Raw genomic sequence first — 24101 nt, forward strand, 5'->3', positions numbered from 1 at the left:
AATGAAAACAACATTCAAGATGTCCAATGTTTAAATAAAATCTTAAAATATATAAAATATTCAATGCTCAATTGTTAAATAAAAATGCAATATAAGGCGTGATACCTTCCTCTTTTAAACATAGTAGTGAATGAAACAACAGCCTGTGCTCACATCACCAAAACTTGATGATAATTTACAAGTATGAACACACGTCTTTTCCCGCAGCTCAGCTTGTTGAACGAGCCACCAAACAAACATTCACCAGGGAAAAGTGCACCGTTAACATCAGTTAGCAGCTAGATAGCTAATTAGCTGCTCAGCAGCAGCACATTAAACATCACGTAAACATACCTGCAAATGTCACTTTGGACCCATTAGATGCTGGTTTGGTCGTTGCTCTTCAAAATCTCTGTTAGCGACGTGCTGTCTGTCTATGACTTGTACTTACAGCAGTTTGTTTACTTTGTCTTAAATGAGACATTAAATTTTGTAATTAATCTGTGGTTCACATGCATGCAGAACCGTGGGGGGTGATCCGTACGGATCACAGATCAACTATGATCCGTTACACCACTTATACATACATACATACAGACATACATACATACATACATACATACATACATACAGACATACATACATACAGACATACAGACAGAGATTCCTTCCTTTATAGTTAGATGCAGTTATGTAACAGCAGTTTTCCAGGGATGATTGTGTTTTTCTTTTTTTCCCACAAAAGAGGCTCTGCAGTAGTATTTGCTAAAGCTCAGAGTTGCAGACAGCTGGGTTGGAGTGTAATCAGATTAATAGTAGTAGCCTAGGCCTGTTTTAATTCATTGTGAACAGCTGCTGGAGGCCGGAGATTGGCTTGATGCCCCTTCCCACAAGAGGAGTAATTTTAAACAGCTTTAGAATAGTATTAACTGATTTTTAAATTCAAGTTGCCGAAAGACTTTTGTGTGATAATATAAAGTCATCATACATTCTTCATTTAATATAGTAGTTTCATAATATAGACACGTCAGCTGTATTGAAATATTTTATTTAGTGACAGATTTTTGAGTCATAGTCATGATGTTTATATTAAATGCCACATAAAATTTGATTTATAATCCGTAGGATATGAACTCTGGTTGATTTTGGTGACACCTGTGCTTCCTCGTGGTAATGCTAAGAAGTTCCAGAGTTTCCTTCGAAATGACACGTTTATCAATCACTGGGGACAGGAAATGTACCGATAACTCATGACCTTCAGATGGTAATTTTTTTCTTTTCTGTTGTCGTTCGGCCATGATGAAAATTCGATGTCTTCTTTACAAAATTCTGTAGCAATGTTTGTAGTAATGCAAATGTCTCCTCCTCATAACATCTGGGACTGGCTTTTCTGCTGTTACAGATAACGTTATTTGAATTCAGTGCGGGAATGGCAGCCTCCTCCACTAACAATGCAGACTACTTTGTAGAGAGGAAACAGATGAGTGTAAATACATTTAATGGCTACAGCAGGATAAATAAACAGCTGTAAATGGTAAAAAAATAAGTAAGAACAACCACTGTAGTCTTTTTACCAGACTCCAGTGTATATGTTACAACAAGCATTTGAATATAAGAAGGGATAACATATGTAGTTCTTGGTATTTCAGCACTTATCAAGAAGTTCTACCAAGGAAAGAGCACCCTATATGAGTTAACACCTACTATTTGTGTTAAGAGTCTCATGTGAAACCACAACTCAAAATACTAAAAAGTGTAAACATATTTGCCAGACACTCCAGCTATTTGAGTCGTCAAACAGCGGTCTAGCTCACAACTGAGTCAAGTTGACACCGGGCCAAATTACGTACGGCATTGCCTTTGATGAAGGCTATGATGAGGACTAGCTCATTCCCACTTCAGTTGTTTGTACTAAAATGTATTCGCTCACACTATTCCAAGGTCCTTTGAATGATAACAATCACAAAATGCCATTTGACCTCATTTAGTTGAAGTATAGCACCTGATTCCTATCTTATCACCATTTTAGATCTTCAATATCGCAACCACTCTTCCTTTTAAGAACAACTATGCTGTCACCTCCACACCGTCCCTGAGACTTGAGCCCCCCTGCAGGGATGAAATCGAGACTCCGCTCTGCGTGAGGCCCATGGACCCGACCCGCTACCCCCCCCCCCCACCTCCACCATATGAAGACAGATACGCTGAGATGTCTAATGAAATGCTGTCTGCAGCCTGTGTGAGGTTGAGTGTCGCGTATAAGTCCCCCTCCACAGCTCCCTCATGAAAAATAAAACATCAGCTAGCTATGTATGCCCTAAAACCAACATTTCTTAATCTACTTTCTCCCTGGTCGCCTGTGAGGTGACATCATTAGGTTTTATGTTAGCAATGGAGACGATGAAAAACAAAAAAATCCATCGGGATTGCTCCTGTTTGCTTTACTGTGCTGCTGAGAATTATCTTTTTATGGATTTCCTGTCGGGCCATACAAGGCCTCCGATTTCCTTTCTGTCCTCCTCCACCCTCAACTGTAGCAGAAGTTATGTACTCGACATTTAACTGTAGTTCAGCATCCACATTTTGGCATTTATCTTTATATTTATTGTTATTTCCTTAAGTACTTAACTGTAATTGTCTCCAGAAAGCTGTTCTGTACCAGAAAATGTACCGTTCCTAGAGTCTAGACTGTAAAGACTGCATTGACTGTCATGCAGGGACAATGAATCACTAAAGTACTGCTTTTTGGTAGTTTCATAAAGCCTCATTAACACTTGGGGCAACATACTCTTTTTTCTTCATTTAGAAAGCACTACTTTAAAAAAAACCCTTTAAAGCCATTTACTGAAAAATATTTGAATTAAAAAAGGATGGACTGGTACATGTTGCTCTCAGTGGACAGTATTTTTCATTAGTAATGAACAAAAGAGTCAGGTCATGACCTTATGTAAGCAAATGATGAGGTGTAGTAGAAAAAAAGCTCTTCAATGATGGTGCCAAGTTCTCCACACCTGATCCCTAGCAGAGTGGGTAAAAAAGCTGCACTGACTTAACCAATTTTGGATTGTAGTAGTGAGGCCGTTGCCACTTTGTCCCAGCAGTCATTACACATCCATCACTTCCTGCTCACACCTTCATTTCTGTGGATACACTAAAAACTGCTCAAGTGATGACGAACTGTTGACAAGTCTGGCTATAACTTTTTTTTTTAACACCAACCAGGAAGGAAATGTGAACTCTGTGAACTGTGCTCACCTGCTCCGCATGTACCCGTCTTTCTATGCAGTAGACACACAAACTTGAACACTGTTAAGACAGCTCATGCCGATAGACTGCAAGATTGTAACTCCAATTTAGAAATTTATGAATACATTTGGCACAGCTGTCTCGAAGTGATCAGTATTGACAATCTTGGCTCAGGTCTTAACTTTGTACAGTATCTCAGCCGATGGAGCTGACTCTGGCCATTCTCCCTGCACCCTTATGATTAGACGTTTTATTTATGGTGCTTGTTACAGCTCCACTCGAGATGTAAATCAGCCAACATAAGGGTAGCACCCACCTGCACCTAATAACTCCCTGCCCGCCCACACTGAGGGTTTGCCAGTGCACCTACGTCCTGCTGACAGATGTGTCAGATGTGGCACTCTGTCTTCACACCCAACCATCACTGCATGGTGAGGTTGGTTCAGGATTTGGTGGAAGTAGCGCCATGCTAGTCTGGCAAAATGAATGTGGTGAAACCAAATTGAATAAGTTTCTCTCTGACTGGGTTGTTTGCCCATAGGAGATCTATAGCTATTATTTTATCCGCACAACTTTTTCTTCCTGGTTTATCATTTATCATCAGTTTTTCGTCACTTCGCTCCCATGTTTCATCACTGCGAATAAACTTAACCACAGTAGAATAATTAGCCCAACCTTTCAGCATGAGTACTTTGTATTCCCTGGTGTACTATAAATGGTTGATGCTATGGTGTCGCATGTAGCAGGGTTGACTTTAGAGAGAGGCTGCGAAGTCTTGAACTACATGAAGCCATTTGTCTGGCAGAATAAAACTTTTGGTTTTTCTTTCTATCCATGAGTGCAGCCACAAGAGAAAGTCTGAATAAGCTAGATTGATCACTTTTACACCGTCTCTTTCTGTCTTGCACAGCAATTAATATATCCTGTTTGACATATTTTGATTGAACAAAGCGATCATTTAGGCTGGGTTTGATATTTTCTGAAACTGGTGCCTATACAAAACACTTGTACACTTTGTGATATCAGTAAGTACTGATATCACAAAATTATAGCATTTCTGATTAACTTGCAAGTAGTTTATTTGTTTATCTTCAAAACCTATTTTTGTGCTACAGAAACAATTTATTCAGCAATCAGAAAGTGCTTTCTCATAAACTTGATTATGAATGCTTCTTCTTTGTTGAGCTGTTTTGACGTCAGTAGCTTTTAGTTAGTGATTATTTTACTGCAGGAAATAAGACCGAATTGAATTCACATTGCAGTTGTTTTTGAGTCAATGTTGATCACCAGTAATAAGATTAGAATCAGGCTGAAACACTCTTGATCACGACACCCTTACAAGATGTAGCTTCTATCAGGTTGCTTAATTAAGACGAGCACAGGAGGATGAAACAAAGTGTTATCATGTGTGCTGTGGTTTCCTGGAAACTACAAAATGAGTTGTTTATTTGCAAACCGTGCGTTTCAGTAGTGAGTTCAAGTGTCAGGTGTTGTGGATAGACGGGTCCTTGAAATTTTGTAAAGAACATGAAGTGTTTTTATCAGGGAAACCGTTCAGAAGAAACGCCAAAGCTCTTGGAAATGTTTAAACATACAGTACATGGAACCACTACAAGAGATAAATCCCATTACATATGAACCATTCATTAGCTCTTAGTCATTGTGAGCAAACACTGCTGATTAATCCTGTGTCACAACAGCAGCTGTGAGAAACTTCATTATAGTGTGTGGTAGGCGGGTGACTTTCCTTTTAACGAAAGTGCCGGTTCATTTACTCGTAGGGCCCAACCCCAATAAGAACACAATAGCAAGTCACCATTCTACATTAACATGGTGAGCAGGTAGTCAAGACTGCTATCCAACAATTGAACTTTGAGAAGTTCAATGGCATTTTTGTGACCCTGTAAAATGATTGATTGATCTCCAGTTGGAATACATGGAAACACTTTCAATAATACAAACACCTGATTCCGAACTGCACTTTAATAAAGTTTGGTGACAAAATCGAAGCAGCAGAGGCCGAGATATCTTGTCTTTCCTGGCACGGGTCAAGCTGAAAAAACACCCAATCTTGCGTTTCCCAAAGTACAACTGGATAGTGTCTCGTTAGCTCCTCGCCTCCTACATTCCTACCTCTTTCAAACCCCAAATCTCAGTTTTGTAATGCAGGCTTTGAATTTTTTAAGTCTCTAGCCCAAGCCAAGATAACCATGAAACCATGAAAGATAACCATTGTTTTCACAAACTGAGCGGTGAGTACTCTTCATGACAAGTCAACTGAACATCATGAACCTATTGGCTAACCTTAACCGGGGATGAATCTTCAAGTTAACGCTGCACTAACCAACATGTTTATATAAAAATAACTTCACATTAAAGATTTTTTTTTGTGCAGCGACGTGTTAAGACAGCGCTCCCCACCACCATCACCAAAACACCAAATGTGGGAATATCTTTTGGAAGAATGGTGTTCATCCCTCTGGTAGAGTTGTGAGGTTTGGAGGATCTATGATAAGGGAGAAGTGAAGCTGTTCTGGAGGCTCATGGTGGACCAACACCTTACTAAGACACTTTATGTTGGTTTGTCCTTGAATTTTTTCCACCATCTGTATTTACAGGGACCATATGAACCACAGAGAGGAGCAATGAAAACACTATTCACACTTTCAGACATATATAAAACAAGCTAATATACTTAACAAACCAATAAAGTGATAAAGTTTGTAACCACACAGTCGCCGTATTTCCAAGAATGTAGTGTTAACTGAACTAATAGCTGCCAGTGATGACTCAGCTGTTCAGCAGCAGTCTAGCACCTAGAAATATGTTTCTCTCTCACTCTCTCTCTCCAAGTCTCTTTCTTTATCTTTTCTTTTATCTTTTCTTTTTCTCCTTAATCTCTGATCTTTTTCTATTCCGTAATGTATTCACGCTCTAGCATCAACTTACACACACTAGACTGGAGAATTTAGTTAGAATGTACATTCTTAAGAAATTAGTATCTTTGAATACACAGAACAGTTCATTTAGTGTCAGGCTTGTTTTAGCTTTTGCCTTCATAACAGTGTTTTGCTGAATAAATGGCAAAAGGTGCCCTTCAGATACATGGAAAAAAAGGAAAAAAAAAAAAAAGCTGTTGTTGTTATCTCCTACTTCCCTGCTACTAAAAAGGAACTAGGTCAGAGATATGCTGGGAGTGATGTTTAAACATTATGTAATATGTCATGGCATTTTATCCTGCATAAGCACTCTTCATCTTTTCAGAGGCAGAGAGCGTGCTGTGTTTATGGCAGTGTTTCCTGTAGAGCTTTTGAAGCTTTGGAGAAGATGAGGGTCATTTCTGTTCCAGCATGTCTTCTTAGTAGAACAATGTGATGTAGTATTAAATATTTATATCATGATCATGGATATTTCAGCTGTCATTTTTGTAGTAATAGCTTAATATAGTTTTGTTGTGGGATGATAAATGAGACAAGATGGTGAATTGTTAAAATACGGTACTAAACTTGTGTAGATGGGAGTTGGGATGCAATGAGAATGTGCAGGTGAGGACATTAAATAGCAGTTCATGCAAAGCAACTGAACTATTGGAAATCGTAGTTTACTCATGAGCTTCATATATTTGTATACAGTGTTATCATTTTAATTTTTTTTATTTGGCCACACCAGCATTGAAAACGGCAAGATTATGCATCAAAATCAATTGTTTCCAGTTTTGGTGTGGTCTCCCTCTGTTGGTCAAAAGCTGATCTAACTGAGTAATTTGGAGCCTTTGCCACAAAGGCACTGCCACCTGAAATATACTGCATATTAAAAAAAAATACACTTTAAGAATAAAATGGACTATGTGCTTTTTAAATGATTTACAAGGTGTCAAACAGAAGCAAAGTAGCAACAACATAGCTTTAAAATATGATGATAAAAGCCCAGATATCGGAGACGAAATTAATGAAAAAAAAAAAAAAAAAAAAACCACCCAAGTGACCCACAAAATCAATGTCTCTCCAAACTGTAAAAAAAAAATCGTATCTCCTCCTTTGTCCTTGAGTGTCCCCTCATCAACACAGCAGGCTGCTGGCTTTGGTTTGATAAACGTCAGACAAAAAGCCCCCAAAAATCAGATAGCAAAATGTCACCTTGCCATGTTAACATGCAACCCTCTTGGTTTCATCCCTTTAGAAAGACACTACACCTAGAAATAACTTTGGTCCGCTTTGCTAAATGTTTTACCTTTGTTAATCCAGAGAAGATTAACTGACAGTCATACAATGATTCAGTGATTCATTTGATTCATTCACACCTCAAAGTTGCGAGTGATGTGATGCAATAAATGCAAACTTCAGACTTAAATCATCTTTTGGTTTTCATGGTAGAACAGACTTCTCAGGAATTCACAGGAATTTAATCTAATCAAACACATCAAGCTGTGGTTTGCTTGCGGTCTTGTATTGCAACAACACCTGCTATGCCCAGCCTTGTTTTCAGTTTGTTTTTTTTAGCTGATGATATCACCTTTGAGTCTCATAATCATACATGTACATCTGTGATATTATTCACTAACATCCTGGTGTCACTGATAACTCAACTCCTCGAGTTTATCTAAGATTAGCTGTTTAGTCGACCCTTAAATTGAAACTGGCAAACATTTTAGTAAAAGGATACTTAAGCTGTTATAGTATAACCAGTATGTCTGGAGAGTCTTACAACATAACCCAGGATTGCATCACCAGCTATATGAACTTCTCTACAGCTTCATTTTGAACAGTACTCTTCTTTACTGCGACTACTATTATCACCAGCAACATAATTCTATGTTACAGTGACACAAACAAAGACTTTAAATGTCTTCATGAACATCTTGAGTCCCCAGTATTCATTCCTACTGATTCCAGCACAGAATTATTATAAATATGCTCACATCTCTTGTTAGTGAGATACAGAAAAAGGCTTGTAACTGCAAGGAAAGTGAATGATAAAGATTGTCTTTGTGTTTCTGTCAAGGTGGCCTTGATATAAAAGTACTCAGCTGTGAGCTCACTGTCTAATTAAAGTATCTGGTGGTAATGGGAAGCTCACATGTAGATATGCGAGACTGTATGAAAAGTTCATCCGGAACAAACAATGTGATTGTCAGCTGTCATCTTTTCCACTGTCCGTAATCAGATCTGGGGTGTGTGTGTGTGTGTGTGTGTGTGTGTGTGTGTGTGTGTGTGTGTGTGTGTGTGTGTGCGCACACTACCTCTAAGCTGAGCATGAACTGTACTAGAGCATCAACAATTACAGTCGATTATTTGATTGTTGATTGTCATAAAATTAACCGCCAACTATTTTTATATTCAAATGGTTGTTTTGTCATTTTTTAAAGAAAAAATAGTAAAATTCTCTCATTTACACTTCTGGATGTTGTTTTATTTCCATTACAACACCGTCTCAGTTACAACATGTTAAATACTACTCCAGTAATACCGAAACAAGCTCACTAAAATTTACAAGATCTTCTGACAGCAGGCTTGTGGGAAATCAACCGTGGAACCTCAAACACCTAAAAACCATTAAAGGCCTTTGAGTAGTTGTTGGATTAGAAATGCAGAAACTCAATACATAGAATTTTGTGAACTACTTTTAATACTTCCAGGTTCTGCAAAACATCAAACTAATTACCCTGTGAGTCAAACTGTAGCCAGCTGTTTGAAGCCCTTGGATTGATCTGTCATGTTTTTAGATCTACCTCCCACCCCTCTGCAGTCGAGTCATCTACTAGCCTCCACTGCTTGATCATCAATTTATGGTCGAGAAAGCTTTTCAGATGCTAATGTAGGCTTGCCACATGGAGTGATCCAACTGTGTGCTCCATTACACTGTACCAACCAAGTTCTCCTCAGGCTGCCTGTCACAGTTTATATGTTTTCCTTAGTGACACTTTCAGATTATTCCTAGCCCTTCACTTTGTCTCTCTGTCAGTCTCTCTGCATAGTTAATCAGCACTAGTCATCAGTTGAGGCTGGCAGGCTTTTTTAAGAGCATCCACCCCGGGTTCACCTGTCAGTCTGTCAGTTTGACAGATGATCTGTCGTTGAAACAAACAGAGAATATGATTGAGGCTTGTTTTGGGATTAGACAGCTTTATCGCACAGTTTGGAGAAGCGAGCATGTAAACAGGAGATTGTTGGTGTGATTCTCCAGACTTCCTAGGAAGAACTCTCTAGGAATCCTCCCAGCCTTCCGATCACAAACTCCTCTAACCTCCAAGCACCCCCCCCCAGTGACTGTAGGTCAGTGTTTCGCAACACTAAAGGGAGTGGTCAAAGTGTAACTGCGCTGTCTCTTGGAGACAATGAGCTCAGCTGGGATTAAATTAGAAAACCACTCTGTTGATGCCTCCCTACAAAGCCTCTGACGTTCAGTGACAGTTTCTTAATCCTTGCCTTATTGTTGTAAGCAGCTCTTAGAGTCGTCTATCCTCTCAGCCAGCGGCTCTATGGGTTCTAACCAATCAGAACTTAGTGACTTTATTTCCTTTTCCTGATTAACTGAGCAATATCCAATCAGTAGCATTGTTTTCTTTGTCTTTCTTCTTACTGAGAAACCCTGTGGTCGTGTTTCATCTGACCGAGGATTAGGGAATCCCGATTTACGTCAGTTTTCCCTGCTACCTGCTGCGGCCGTACGGATCGCCATCGTATGTTTATTGGGATTTTGTTAAATGAGCAGTTCATACTAAACCTTTATGAGAGCTAAATGTTGTGCTTTTGCTGGAGAGATTGGGAAAATTCTGCTATGTGTTGTATTTAGTGAGTCTGAGAGATGACTGTAAATGTGTGTGAAGGTGTCACTTGCAGGGGGTAGGGGATATTTTTTGGTCAGCTGTGTGTGTGTGTTGTACAGTGCTGCTGTCTGCTGTTGTGAACAGGAACAGGTGGAAGGAGGTATTTGTGGGGCCAGAGTTCAATATCTGGCCAATCAGACCTCCAGTTGCTGCTCTGTGGGTTGGACTTGGAAATGTTGAAATGGACTCATACAAGCCTTATAATAATGAACTCTAATCTCAACAAACTGGGTTTGTTGAGATTGGAGAACAATTAATTATGAGATGTGTTTAGATTGACAGTAAATGGAATAACAAAGTATTTTAAAGATTAATTTAGAAATTCCCTGATCAGTGTTTCCCCTATAATTGTACAGTACAATTGTAAACAAAAATGCCAAAAATACTGCTGATGATATTGAATTATTAATTCATCATTTAAAGACACAAGAAAAAAGAATTTATTAAAAACAAATCTAATATTCTTTTTACATTTTCTAACTTTTTAAAATTCTATTTTAATGAATTTTCTAAAACTGAAATGATCTATTAAATTAATTCATGAATTGACAGAAAATTAACGGGTAATTAATGGAAACTATTTTGATAGAGTATAGGGCAAAAAGTTGTTTTCATCATTGACTCATTTTTCTTTTTTTTTTTCACAACCACAATTTCCTTAAACCCAAGACGACATCTTCAAATCGCTTTGTTTGTCCGACAGCAGTTCAAAATACAAAGATATTCATTTTCTGATCACATAAGACAAAGAAATGTAGGAAATCTACATTTTCAGTTGGACAATGACTTGAATGATTAGTTGATTATGAAAATAGTTGCTGATAAATAGTTAATGTTTCATTTTCTGTCTATTAACTAATTGTTACAGCTCTCACCAATGAATAATTTTAATCATTTTTCAAGTAAAACTACTGAACATTCACTGGTTATATTTTTAACATGTGACGATTTGATGCTTTTCTTTAGCACGTATGAGAATAAATGGAATTTTGGGGGGTTTTAGACAAGTGAAACAAGCAATTTGAATATGCCACGCTGGGCTCTGGGAAATTGTCAGTGGTATTTTTCCACTACTCTGACATTTCATAGACGAAACGCTTCACTGGAAAAGTCTAATTATTCCAATAGCAGCTTCCATCTAGTAATTAGAGACTAGATTAGCAGTTAGAGCAAAGAAATGGCTGCATTCTGTTCCACAGTGAACATAAACAGTTACTCCCTGCTCCCTGTTCAGGGAATGTCTGGTAAGAGAACTTCCCTTGACAAAATTCCTCCATTCGGAACACCCTGCTCACTTCCTCTGTGCGTTACCACGGTAACATAAACACCACCGATACCTGTTGCTGCCACTGTAGAAATTTTACACTGCTATATTAAATATATACTGTATTGAAACAAAAACTGATACCATTACAAAACCTATTCTATTGAAATATATGTAAGTGTGAATAAATGTGATATGATTAATGTAGAAGATTTATTCCTAAAGAGAGAGTATTTACAGATTGTTATGTATTATTATATGTTGATTATTTACAGATTATTATTATGTAATGATAATATTATGTCGTCCTTGATAATTATGAATGGTGCATGAAATCAATGCCAGATCTCATGCGTCCTGTTGTTGTCACTATGTTCAACCTGACACTTCTAAGGTAAAACTCCTCACTGCTTTTCCCCTGGCATACTTCGCCGCTCCAGTGAGGTGCAATGACTGATGGGTAATCTTGCTTGTCAACTTTCAGCGAACTGATAGACCGCTGTTCAGTTCTTCCCTACACAGTTCTCAGCTCCCTTTTTGAAGTGAGCATTTTTTGCTCCCTGCGGTCTGGAATCTTACTGAACACGGCTGAATTCCCTGTGCAGTCCACTTCACAGGGAACTACCAGACGATCGGAAAGCACCCTAAGTGTTGCTTTAGTTGTTATGGATGGATGTAACAGTAATTAGTGTTGTGTCAGCTTATTCATTCATCTTTTATTACCCAATCCCCTGTCTTCTGTCCCTCCCGTTACCCCCGGTCTGTTGTGTCCTCTGTTAACATTTTGGTTAAACTAATGTCTGTTTTTTCTTTTGTTTTCTGTCTCTTGTCTCCTCTTTTTTTTTTTGCATTATTTTTTTTTTGGTTGTCGTCCTGTGTGGCTGCGGCTTCTCCTGCTGTCGCTGATGCTGCCTACTATGGCCAACCCCCGCTGCACGCAAACCCACCTCTGCCAACATCTGGTCAACAACACATGGTCGACACCCCCTCTTCCCCTTCCCTCCTTTAATCTTTTCCAAAACCTCTGACACACTCTTTCAATCTCTCACTCTCTTTCATGTTCTCTCTGTTTTCCCCCTTACAATTACTTTTTTTTTCTTCCTCTTGTACTTTTTCCATCTCCATTCTTCTCCCCCTGTTAGCACCATGCAGAGTTGAGAGAGCATCATGCCACCTCCGGTAAGCCAGTGACCTTTTAGAGGAAGGGCTAAGGGCAGTTAACACAGGCAGGGGAAGGGCCAGGGCTGGTATTTATGGGTAGATGGGACATAGTGATGTAATTATATGACATATGTTCTTTTATGTGTTAACTTTTCATTTTGCCATGGTATAATGTATGTAAAGTGTTCTCAGACTGCTAACTACACAAACTTAAGTTATTTTAATTGCCCTGCCAGCACCTTGATTTCTCCAGCAGAGGTTCACCCTCATTAATAAACCATTAGCTGCACTCTGTCATGGAGCTGGATTTGCATACAGTTTCTTTGCTCTGGGCTGTCTCTGTACTTGCAGGTGTTTTGAGTTGTTTAGGCTCACTGTCTGAAACATCATTGCCTCCTTAAAAATGCATTGCATGCATGCGCCCCTGGTAGCCGATAACCTGACGCGCCAGATGGTTTGATAGACAGAACCATCCTGTCTTCCAAGTCGTCCTTGGAAACTGTTTGGGAAAAGGGCAGGCACTGTCAAAAAAATACTTGGCAGGTGATCGGATGAATCATCTATCAGCGTCTTACCTTGAGAAGCAGCTGGATTCGTGAGATCACACGGGAATCTTCATAGGACACTGATTGGTCTGAACCACCGTCGGATCAGACACAAGCGCATAACTTAAAATTTGATAAAGTGGATTCTCGTCTGATCTTGTGATCTCACGAATCCAGCTGCCTCGCAAGGTATGGTAGCCAGATGGTTACAGTGCATGCCACATAACTGCAACATCCCTGGTTCGACTCCAGCTGTGGAACCTTGTTGCACGTCATGCCCCTCTCTCTCCCCTTATTTCCTGTCTCCACCATCAGCTGTCCATTAAAGACAAAAATGCTCAAAAATAACAAAATAAACCGTATCTTTAAAAAAAATGCATTTTAGCTTCTATTATGTGGTTTTGCCACCTGGTTTTTCACTTAAGTACAGCCTTTAAACTCTGTTATAAATTAGTGGTGTCTGTGTGGAAAGAGTGTCAGCACGTATATGTGGTGTACACGTACACACACGAGAGCACAAATACTTTACATGTATGCAGCCGCATGTCCACAATGACTCACTAGCTGCACACACACTGTGCAATGTTTTTGTGCACCTGTGTGCATAACCTTCATTCATATGTTGTTTGTGCCCTAAGGATGCATTGCAACAACAGAGGGTTTAAAAGCATTCACTTATTTTGTTAGTTAATTGTTTTTATATTAAAATCGTGATTTGAAAATTTAACATCGCAGGAGCTGGAATTCACATCATGACTTGCCTAATAAATAGTGTCTTAAAGGACCAGTGTGTAAGATTTAGTAGCATCTATTGGTAAGGTTGCAGATTGAAACCAACTGAATACCCCTTCACTCACCCTCCCCTCCCAAGCGTGTAGGAGAAACTACGGTGGCTGTGAAACTCACAAAAAATGCAAAAGGACCCTCTCTAGAGCCAGTGTTTGGTTTGTCCATTCTGGGCTACTGTAGAAACATGGCAGTGCAACATGGCGGCCTCCGTGGAAGAGGACCCGCTCCCTATGTAGATATAAAGGGCTCATTCTAAGATAACGAAAACACAACGATTCTTATTTTCAGTGATTATACACTAATTAAAACATACTTATGAATATGATATTCCATTGCTGCCAAGTCCATTCTGCTAGATGCTACATACTGGTCCTTTAACAAGCTACAGCAAGCAACAGTAAAAGCAATACATTTTTGTCTGCTTGATATGCTTTCTGCATGCTGGTGGCAAAACAATGGTTTTATGGAAGGAGAAACACCACTCTGTATCTCTTCTGAAGTTTGAATAGGGAGTAAGCTATATTTTGTTACGGCTAATAGAGTGGTGATACTTCATCTATGTAAATGATGAAGGTGGTTGCCCACGTCAATTTCCGACAGGAAACATGTAGGTTGGTAGTTTCCAAGTGTAACTGACAGACAGGTGGTTGACAGATGTGTCTCCTGCTTAAGCGTTTAAACTCATCATATCATCATTTAGTTTAACACATTAAAAGCTCTGAATAGACATCTTTAGGATTTGGGGTTGTGAAACATCTCGTCCTCCCAGCCTGTGAAGCTAACATTAGCTGAAGCTGCTACAGTGCAGAGCTATCATCGGCAGACTTACCAGCGGTTTGTCATTATTACCATAACAATTATGCAGCTGTTGTAATGCCACTTTTGAATGTCATGATTATGTTTGAATGATACTGAGTAATGTCAAGTATACCACTAATGTGATAAGATATCTGTACTCATATCTGGGCGAAATTGGTCAATCTTTCTATACAACAGTAGACAAGTTTATGTAGAAGGTGTCTTTCCTCTGGTTTAAAGAGTACCTCAACAATAAACAACTGCATTATTGTACACAATTATATTAATGAAGAAAAGCTGCTAGGACAATATAGTGACAGAAATGTTCAGGACAGCATACAACATTTGAGGAATGCATCGATGATATTAGTTCATTCTTTTCCCTAAGAGGGACTCCAAACGTACACTGTTTGTTCCCTAGGAAAAAAAAAGTCAATAGGTGTGGAGAAAAAACAATAAAAAAATCAATAGAGGCCCTATTGTGGCTTTTAAGCAAAATCTCATCTCAGCTCACTGTGGTCATATGTAACTGACTTTTACTGTATATGTGGGGCTGTCAGGCACTTTAAAAAAAAATCAAAGAGTATCTCTTTGAACAAAGATAAATGTTTAAAATTCAAACATTTATTTTAGCTCTCAGTCAGCCAAAATGAGCTCCCATTGCTAAGCAATAAGCACCAGGTAAACAAGGTGGAGTGATAAGGAGAACAAGTGCACATATTGAGGTTATCAGCACTTCTTTTTCCAATCGCAACACGTCGATAAAAACGAATGTTATATAAGATATCAAAATGTGTTATGAAACAGAAGGGCTGCACCTAGCAGATGCTCCACAAGAGGGCTGTCTGTAGATGCTCTCTGACAACATGTCTGATCTCTCTCATGTCATTTTCATCTCTCACCTCCCGTGTAATTTTTTCTCCGTGTCTCTCTGTGTTCGTAGCTGCTGTAGTGTGCGGGGATGACACCGTCCTTCTGACCCCAGGCAGGATGAGCCAGCGCCAGGTGAAGGAGCGAGACAAAGAGAGGGAGAAGGAGGCAGGCCTCCTAACGCCCAACAGGGAGCACGTAGCCACCCCCTCTACCCTCAGCCCAGGGGTCAGCTACACCCACGGTAAGATCGAGACTCCTTTCGCAAACCACAGTTTACAGCAAGTGCAAAAGCTGTACAATTTCTGAGTTAAACTTATTGTTCAGCTTTGTTTGTATAGCATTGAATTACTTACAGATGAAAAAAACAGGACTTAAACCACATATGATTAACTACTCATGAAACTCAGTGTTTTATGACATGCACTCACCACATTCAGAGTCTTGTATATCCCATATTTCTCAATTGTGGAAGTTGGAGATTAAATATTTAGATTGGAGAATGATGTATTGTGGCAAAAACATACAAATTCACAAATAGCGGCTGGGGATTTTATTTACCTCGATTGCAGTGAGAACCAGGTCTTTATTTCAGACAGGCCATTACTGGAGACAGGCCTGCATTTCTCATTTTAATGTTTTATAAGTACAATTAATCATATTTCATAATGACGAATGCTTCCATTTGCCCTTTTAATTAGCTGTAGTTTGCAGATTATGCAAACTCACTCCATGTTTTCTCGTTGTCACAGTAAAATACAGCATAATGTACATTTCCACAGCATCTTTTACATCAGAAATAAAACTTAGTTATACCATACTTAGTACTACTTATTATAATTAATATAATTATAATTATAATCTCTACTTTGCTGTTCTTTCTCTCAGTGAAACTAAACACTTCCTGCCAATGTTTCACATTAAAAGTCAACCAGCAGTTTCAGAGATATAGAAATTGCATACATGGCAGATTGATATTAGGTTCAATTTGTCAATGAATTCTGATGATTTCAGATTTTTATGAACCCTCCACACTTCACATTCTCTAGTAATTGTAGTTCTATGTGATGAGGTTGAAGGCAGGATTCCAGTTCTTGTGCAGACGTTGTACTGGGGGAAACACATGAATATTAATTGGTTGCTGAACGATCAGAACAGCTGTCTCATAACAGAAAGGTCACAGACTGGATCCATGCAGCAGTTTTATATCTGACTGGGAATGAGCAAGCCCCCTCCTCACTTAATGTACAGGATGATAGCACCAGCTACATGCCTTTTTGTTTATGCATTAGAAGGTTTACGATAACTCTCGGAGACAGCCGGTGACATGGGACTGTCGGTGTTACGCTGTAGTCTTTACCTTTCCCAGACACTTCTGGTGGAGAAACAGTGACTCATACACTCTTGAGTGCTTGTCATCCTGCCTGTCTTTACTTCCTGATACATTGTTACAGCCAGGATCCTGTAGGATGATCACATTTATATTTTCCCTTATTGTGCTGTTTCTGTCATTTATTTTTAAAGGGACAAAAAATAAAAATCAGGTAAAAATGATGTATTCCAGTTATTAGAGAAGGAAAATAAAAAAATCAAAGTAGCTTGTAAACCAGCAGGTGTACTTTGTGATACATCATAAATACCAGATACCACAGATTCTTTTCACTTTTATATGTAAATATTAACAGGGGCATCATTCCACTGATGGTGCTCTATAAAAGCCCTTTACCCTGTCACTGCTAAAGACCGTCAGAGTCCGGCTGTAGGGTTGGAAATCCTATTTTGTATTATTGACTCTTATTATGGATTACTAATAGTCATAATGCTGGAGGTCTCCAGCCCATCAAACAGAGGATGTGTATCTGTGGAGAACTAAGCTCAAGGGTAGATTTGATCAGGGTCTTACATCACCCCTCACACTGCTGCACCCTGCTCTTGTATTGCAGTGCCCTCTTGTGGATTCTCTGGTGTTGTTAGTGAACTGCTTGTCAGAGAAAGATTTTGATGTGCATCTCCTCAGCATCTGTCTTTTTCAACAATTCACGCAGTTAGGTCTTGTTTTATCACAGCATGGTGAGAGTGGGGAGTTTAAATAAAAAATAGATTTTGTTTAATTTTACTTTTTGATCAGGTAGATTAAATTTGAGATTAGAAAACATCTGAATTGTGGTTTATTAGTTACCTACAAAGTACAGCATGTCCATATTGAAAATAAATAATGAACAGAACATTTCTCACTGCTGGCTGCTATTATACTACTTGAGATATTGAACATCTCATAATGATTCTTTACATTACTTGCATAGTCTGTCCAATCCACAAGACAGGTTAAGGATTGATTTAAAGCTGGGAAGGAACACCGAGGGCACGTCTTCTGTTCTTTGATTAATTGTGAGAATGTTGCAGCCTTGACTGGATATTAAATACATTAACTAGTTATCTTTGGATGATTCAAATGCTTCAATGTAAGATTTTAGATGTGATTGCAGCTTATGTTTCTGGTAGATCTGGTAATCCATGCTTTATTGCCCCAAGAAAAGTTGAATCTATTTGTGTTAATACATGTTCAACAGTTCAGTTCAGTGTGTTTTTATATTTGTTTTATAGGGGTGTAAGCCTGCTTCTGCCACAAGAGGGTGTAAGCATCATAGAGAACTATCCACCATCATTGGCTTACACACGATATACTGTATAGCATAACACATAATAAACTGATCCTGATAAGGTTCATTCAAGTTTTTGCACACGTTTTGTAAATGTGATACGTGTGTGTGTGTGTGTGTGTGCACTCATGCAAACTCACTTCATCTACAATCACTTGTGATAGCTTCAATAAAAGCTTGATCGGCTTCACTGCCTCAGGTCTCAGGACAAATAAGTGGACCAGACTGCTGCCTGAATGTGTAGTTATGTCTGTTTATCAAAAATAAAACCCATCTTGAGGCATTGTACATCATAGCTAAAGACCCCCTTTGAGCAGTTTTTCTGCATCCATCCTGCGGAATATTCTATACAACATGATAATACAAGTATAAATGTCTGTCATCTGTCCAGCAACCTCACTCTTTTAGCATAACTGCATCTGTGAAACAAGGGTCAATAAGAGAGCATTAACGCATTGTGTGATCCACGACTCCCCAGAGCCCAAAATGGGTATCCATGGCAACACAATTTACTTCAGCTAGCCCTTGGTCTTGCGTCAAAGTGATGCCTGTGTATGCTTTGATTTGTTTTTCTTGACCAATGTTTTAAAAAAAAACCTGTGATTATTGTCCCTTTCTCTGAATGTTAGAGTCATAAATGAGTGAAATGTTTAATGTGGGGTTCTGCTGCATCGCTCTGAGATGTACACAGTCACATGGTGATGACTGGAGTGGTGTGAAAATTCACAGCTTAGGTGTGAAGATGGTTAGCTATCTTTTTTTTCACAACTCATTTTAGTAACTTGATGTTGCTCAGTAGACATGATTTCTAGGGGATGACTCTCACAAGTTCTGTCGAAACATAATTATGTTTGATTGAACCCAAGGAGTGAAGGGCCTCACCTCTGACTTATCACTTTGCTTGTCTGTGCGAATGAAACAATCATTCTCAAGATGCCATTGATCTATAACTCTTTTTTACATGGGTGCTGGTCAATGATCAAACTTCCCCTCTACTCATTCAAAAGCATCATTAGTATCAGTCTATAAATGTTACTGTAAAGATAAATGGACTGCATAAAACAAATAGTGAAGACTGTGTTCTCCCCACTGTTCTTAAATCACAGTTAGCTATTACCTGAGCATAGCAGTTTATTTTTGTTACTTACACACTTATATGGGGGTTTTCCATGTACGTATTCCCAATGTAAACAAATGGAAGGCTGCTATCTATATTTACTATGGACTGCAGTTCCCCCTCAGCCCTTCAGAGAGATTTAGCCCTTTAGCCCCAGCTCATTGTTTTGGTTTTCCGGCTTGCAGCTGCTCGTAAAATAATCATTCTTGAGGTGTTGCTTTTTGTTTTGCTTTTTGAGATTTTTTGTTGAAGTTGCAGTAGTGGCAAAATTGTTTATTTATAGTAAAATGTTGTGTATTATTAATTCATGATTCAGACTCCATTCATAATGTAATCGGTGTTTATGGATTATTTAGTTGAATCAGAGTTTTGTTGTATCATCACATACGCACAGACAAACCAGGGTGTCTATGGTCTCCAAGCGAGACTTATTTTCTTTATGACTCACTGAGAACAAAAATAAACCCAGGAGGTTGTTTGACAAGGCTTCTTAAGTTGTCTTTGAAGCTGCTCTCGCTTTAACCGCCTTTCACTGACTTGCTGTCCTCTCTCCAGGTAAACAGAGAGTCTACCTGTGCTAGAGAGTCAGACAGAGACGGAGAACGAGAATGAAACATGGCGAGGTCATGGTGTTATGAGGATAAGATGAGAGAGAGCTGAGACAGACAGTAGAAATAAAGAAATGGAGGGCAGATGTGGAAATGAAGAAAACATACGGAAGGGAAGTGAGTTGAATTGAAGAGAGAGATGGCAAGCAAGCAAGCAAGGAGTGTAAGAGCGGGAGAGCAGGTAGGGTCAGCATGGATTTAAGCTCAGCTTCAGGGATTATGCCCTGTCAGACGGGGTTAACAACATGGGAGGGGGCCGGTCTTATCTGCACCTTCAGCCACTTGCAATCCAGTGTTCCTTCTTCCGCTTATGCTCCCATCCAATGAGTGACTGAGCCCTGGGAGGCCTGATTGCTAAGAGGGACAAGGCTTGACAGTGTAGATATGTACTATAGATGACCAAGGGCCTGTGGAAGTAACCTCAGACGGGACGACATGATGGAGAATATCCTGGCCTCAGGGCCATGGAGTCTGCTCGGATGGCCGAAGGCTTGTCTGGACTGACGCAGTCAAGATCTAAAGCAGGAGTGGTGTGAGCATGATTCAGAAGATTAGACCGCTGATAGCACTTGACCTTGGGGCACTTTTCCTTAAGTTTTAGCCTGAAGTAAATCAAGGTACAGTATGAAGTAATACCAATGACAAGGTAGCGCTTAGCGTTTCGGCTAGAGCAACAGCTTGACATCTCATTTGTCTTAGTTGTATCTACTCACATGAAATCAACCCTTTGACGATATCTGACTTGGTGACTTTCTTCATTGCTGCTTTCCTCAGTGTGCGTTTTGTGTGTGTGTGAGGGGGCTTTTATGAGGATAGAAAGAATATCACACCAATGTAAAATGGCTTTTACTGGCCAAAGTGTCATGCGGACAGAAGCGCTTCTTCAAAGTGCCTGACTGTTCTTCCAGTCAGAGAAAGAGAGGAATACAGCAGAAGATGCCTGTAGGACAGCGTTCAAAAAGCCTCTTTGTTAGAAAGCTAATCCCAGGCTTACAGGGTCTCCTTGTAGCCTTTATGTAAGACTAGAGATGTTTGTCTGCATGTGACCTACAGTCTGCAGTGTATATATTACTCGCACCGCATGGTATCAGATGAATTTTAGCTCGTGGGCTTGTGTGTCAGTTTGAGATTTTTTTGCCTGACATGTGACCCTCAAGGAAGTTTCTTTGAACTTCAGTGTTCTTAAAACAATATTTTATTCATTATAAATCTCATGATAACTATGAAGCAAGATTATAATTCTCAAGTGGTGACTTTTATGTTCCCATCAGTGCTGTCAAGATGAAAAAGTATCTTTTTGATACCAAAGATCAAGACCAACTATGAGATAATACATCCTACAAAAGTTCCTGACTTACACCCAGCACCCAGGCACTCAGCCTAATGTCAATCTTTACATACCAGTCACACAGGAAATTGTGAATGTTGGGGGACAATTTTCAGCCACAGAGTTGGTGCACCACTGAGTGTTATGGCACCAGCATGGTCTATGTTGGCTATGTTGAGGCAAAATAAACTTAAGTGCCCATATTTATGAAGGAATGAAGGAACGTGTCAGTGTAACCGTGTCGCTCATTGACATGTTTTTAATAATTTAAGGACAACAACAGAGCTCTATAGCACAGAGGAATAAGCTAAATCAGGCATTAGCTACACAGACAATTCTTGTTAATTAAATCAATTCATTGTTGGTCAATATATGGAATTAGTTGACAATAAGAAAAAAGTAATTTCACCAGACTTACCCTTTAAAGCACACAAGAATAACCAGAGTATCATCTCACAGAACTTTGTTGTTTTTTCAAAGATCACATACTGCAGCTGTTTTTTCTGTAGAGAATCCAAATTTCAGAGTGAACAAACAAAGAAAACAATACATACAGTACAGTTTCTGAGATTGGATACTGAGTAAGTATAAAGTAAAGATGGGTAGATGTAGTCTACCTCTAGGAACACAAATCTAGCAATAACTCTGGCCCCTCCAGTGAGAATCAATATCTGTGTTGGGTTACTGCTCCACAGGGCAGCAATAGATTCTCACTGGCTTGACTCACCCCTGTACTGGCCTGTTTGGATTAGCAGCACACTCTATACCTGACACCAACCCACCTGATAAACATGAGACACAGAGTATTGGAGGAGGCAGACACAGTGCACGAGTAACATCATCCAGCCTGATACTCCAACAATGCTGGCATCTGTAGGCGTAACTGATGGTGCTGCACGTCTCTGTGACAGGAATGCTTTTAGAGAAGGAGAGATAAATCTCTTGGCTGTTTGTGAGTGATTAAAATGTTTTATTTGCATCTGGTCACATCTGAAAATCTTTTAAGTGCATATTTCTCACAGTCAGTACTTTATTAATGGGAGTTAGTCCTAAATTTACTAGAAATAACTTGAAAAATGACCCAGATGGTGACTATACTTAGCAAATGTTTCTCAAGCACCTCTCAAATGCCATTGGACTAGCAGAAATCGACTTTTCCTCTGCAAGCAGGTTAATTAGGTCTGGGATCTGAATGATACAGACAGAACATCCTAATTACCTGTGTTAATTAAAGCACATTGGATTGCAGATTTATCTGTTGTAGATTCATCAGTTAGCGGAATATTTGGAGGGGCTGAATTGAAAGAGTAAAAAGGGCAGGTCAGCAGGAAGACAGATGAAGATGCCAGTGGACCGTGGAAGGATCAGCAGCAGACAATGTGCCTCACAGATTGGGTTTTAAAGATAAAACCCAATGCCAAGCCTATTCATCCCTGCACAGATACAGTAACCATGGGTGCCCTTGCACAATCCTTTTTCAAGGCTCGCTATCTTGGCACTTGGTGTGAACCCCCCCTGATGACTTTTATTTATTATCTTTCACAGCCCTCAGCACAGAAGCTAAACAAGTTTTTATTTGGATAAATCTGGACAAACCAAAAACAGCATAGCATAGATATTTAACAGCGTGAAGAAACTCATTTTCTCTAATGAATTTAAACAGCAATCAGCTTTTTGCCTGATCTGAGCCACATTTGATCATAAAATCTAGCTGCATTTTCACTGTTCATATAATGTTTATAGGAAACCGTGTCACAAATGTCTGCCAACAGCATTTGGTTTTAACTGTATTCAGGAGAAGCACACGTTTCAATGCCTTATTCATCTGATATTTTATGTAAATCATAATTCTTAAGCTCCAGCTGTAAAAGCTGAATGCAGTAAATAGGAAATATGCTTATATGAACATGGATTTATTGCTTTTTTAAACAAAAAAAATTGATACATGAAGGATGCAACTGCTAATTCATATTTCATGATTTTGTTCATTTAAACAAATATTGTCAGAAGAAAAAAACACTGCATTGTGCAGTTGTTATATTTTGTTTATATTTTCCGGAATATTGTAGGATCATCTAAACACTGGTGTGATAAAGATCTTCCTTCTGTCCTCAGTAGAGCTCGTCTTTGGTGATTGTATGTGCTCTAGTGTGTATGTGTGTGTACACTGATGAATGAGGTCTACATAGCAGTCACAGTTACAAATGTATTGAAGACAAGGGACAAGAGTGGTTAAAACAGGGAGAAGATGTACATTAAGTTGTCTTAAAGGGACATTTCACTGCTATTATTGTGGATATTCATTACAATAACTACTGGTAGTTTATGTAGGCCAATAACACTACAACCTCTTAAGAGTCATTCATTATGACAAAGCAATCTGTTCCTCTGTACAAAGAGCCTACACGTGCAGTACTTGAATGTATTGCATGTGAGTCAGACGGTGGTAAACACTGACTTGTTTGTCTGACTGTATGCTTAACTTCTTATCCAGAAAGCAAGCATTGCTGCTGCTTGTCTGATAAATTTGCAAACACAGGTGTGTTGCCTGTGCCTCTATAAAGAAACAACAGTGGGACACTATCTGTGTGTACCTGCTGTGCATTAGCTGTCACGTTATCAGAAATTATAATGCTGAACACATAGAGTACCTGTTAGCTGGTTCCAGTTTATATCTGGTTCCAAAAACAGTGTAAAAATAATCTCTCATTGGCCTCATGGTACAAAATATTCATGTATTCATTTACTGTGGCTCAATGGCAAATATTTAATTTAAGTAGTTTTCATTATCAAATAAGGTACGTTTTCAGTTAATTAATTATCCTTCAGTCCAGTAGAAGTAAAAAAAAAAAAAAAAAAAAAAAAGTTCTTAGAGCCCTTCTTTTGTCCATCCAACAGTCCATAACTCAAA

The 24101-nt window shown here is 39.1% G+C and overlaps 1 protein-coding gene across 6 annotated transcripts in view; it reads left to right on the forward strand.

Annotated features, from left to right (window-relative positions):
• The window catches only part of osbpl8 (oxysterol binding protein-like 8), a 99769-nt gene that overhangs the window by 41536 nt on the left and 34132 nt on the right, over positions 1-24101 (forward strand). For 4 of the 6 annotated variants that reach the window (XM_044342869.1, XM_044342868.1, XM_044342870.1 and 1 more), the window contains 2 exons: positions 12458-12494; positions 15552-15722. In XM_044342869.1, coding sequence (XP_044198804.1) covers positions 12458-12494; positions 15552-15722 — 208 coding nt within the window. The remainder of the gene's footprint in view (positions 1-12457; positions 12495-15551; positions 15723-24101) is intronic. The other 2 variants (XM_044342871.1, XM_044342874.1) reach the window with 1 other exon arrangement.

This window comes from Thunnus albacares, chromosome 23, assembly GCF_914725855.1.
Source record: "Thunnus albacares chromosome 23, fThuAlb1.1, whole genome shotgun sequence".
Taxonomy (NCBI): domain Eukaryota; kingdom Metazoa; phylum Chordata; class Actinopteri; order Scombriformes; family Scombridae; genus Thunnus; species Thunnus albacares.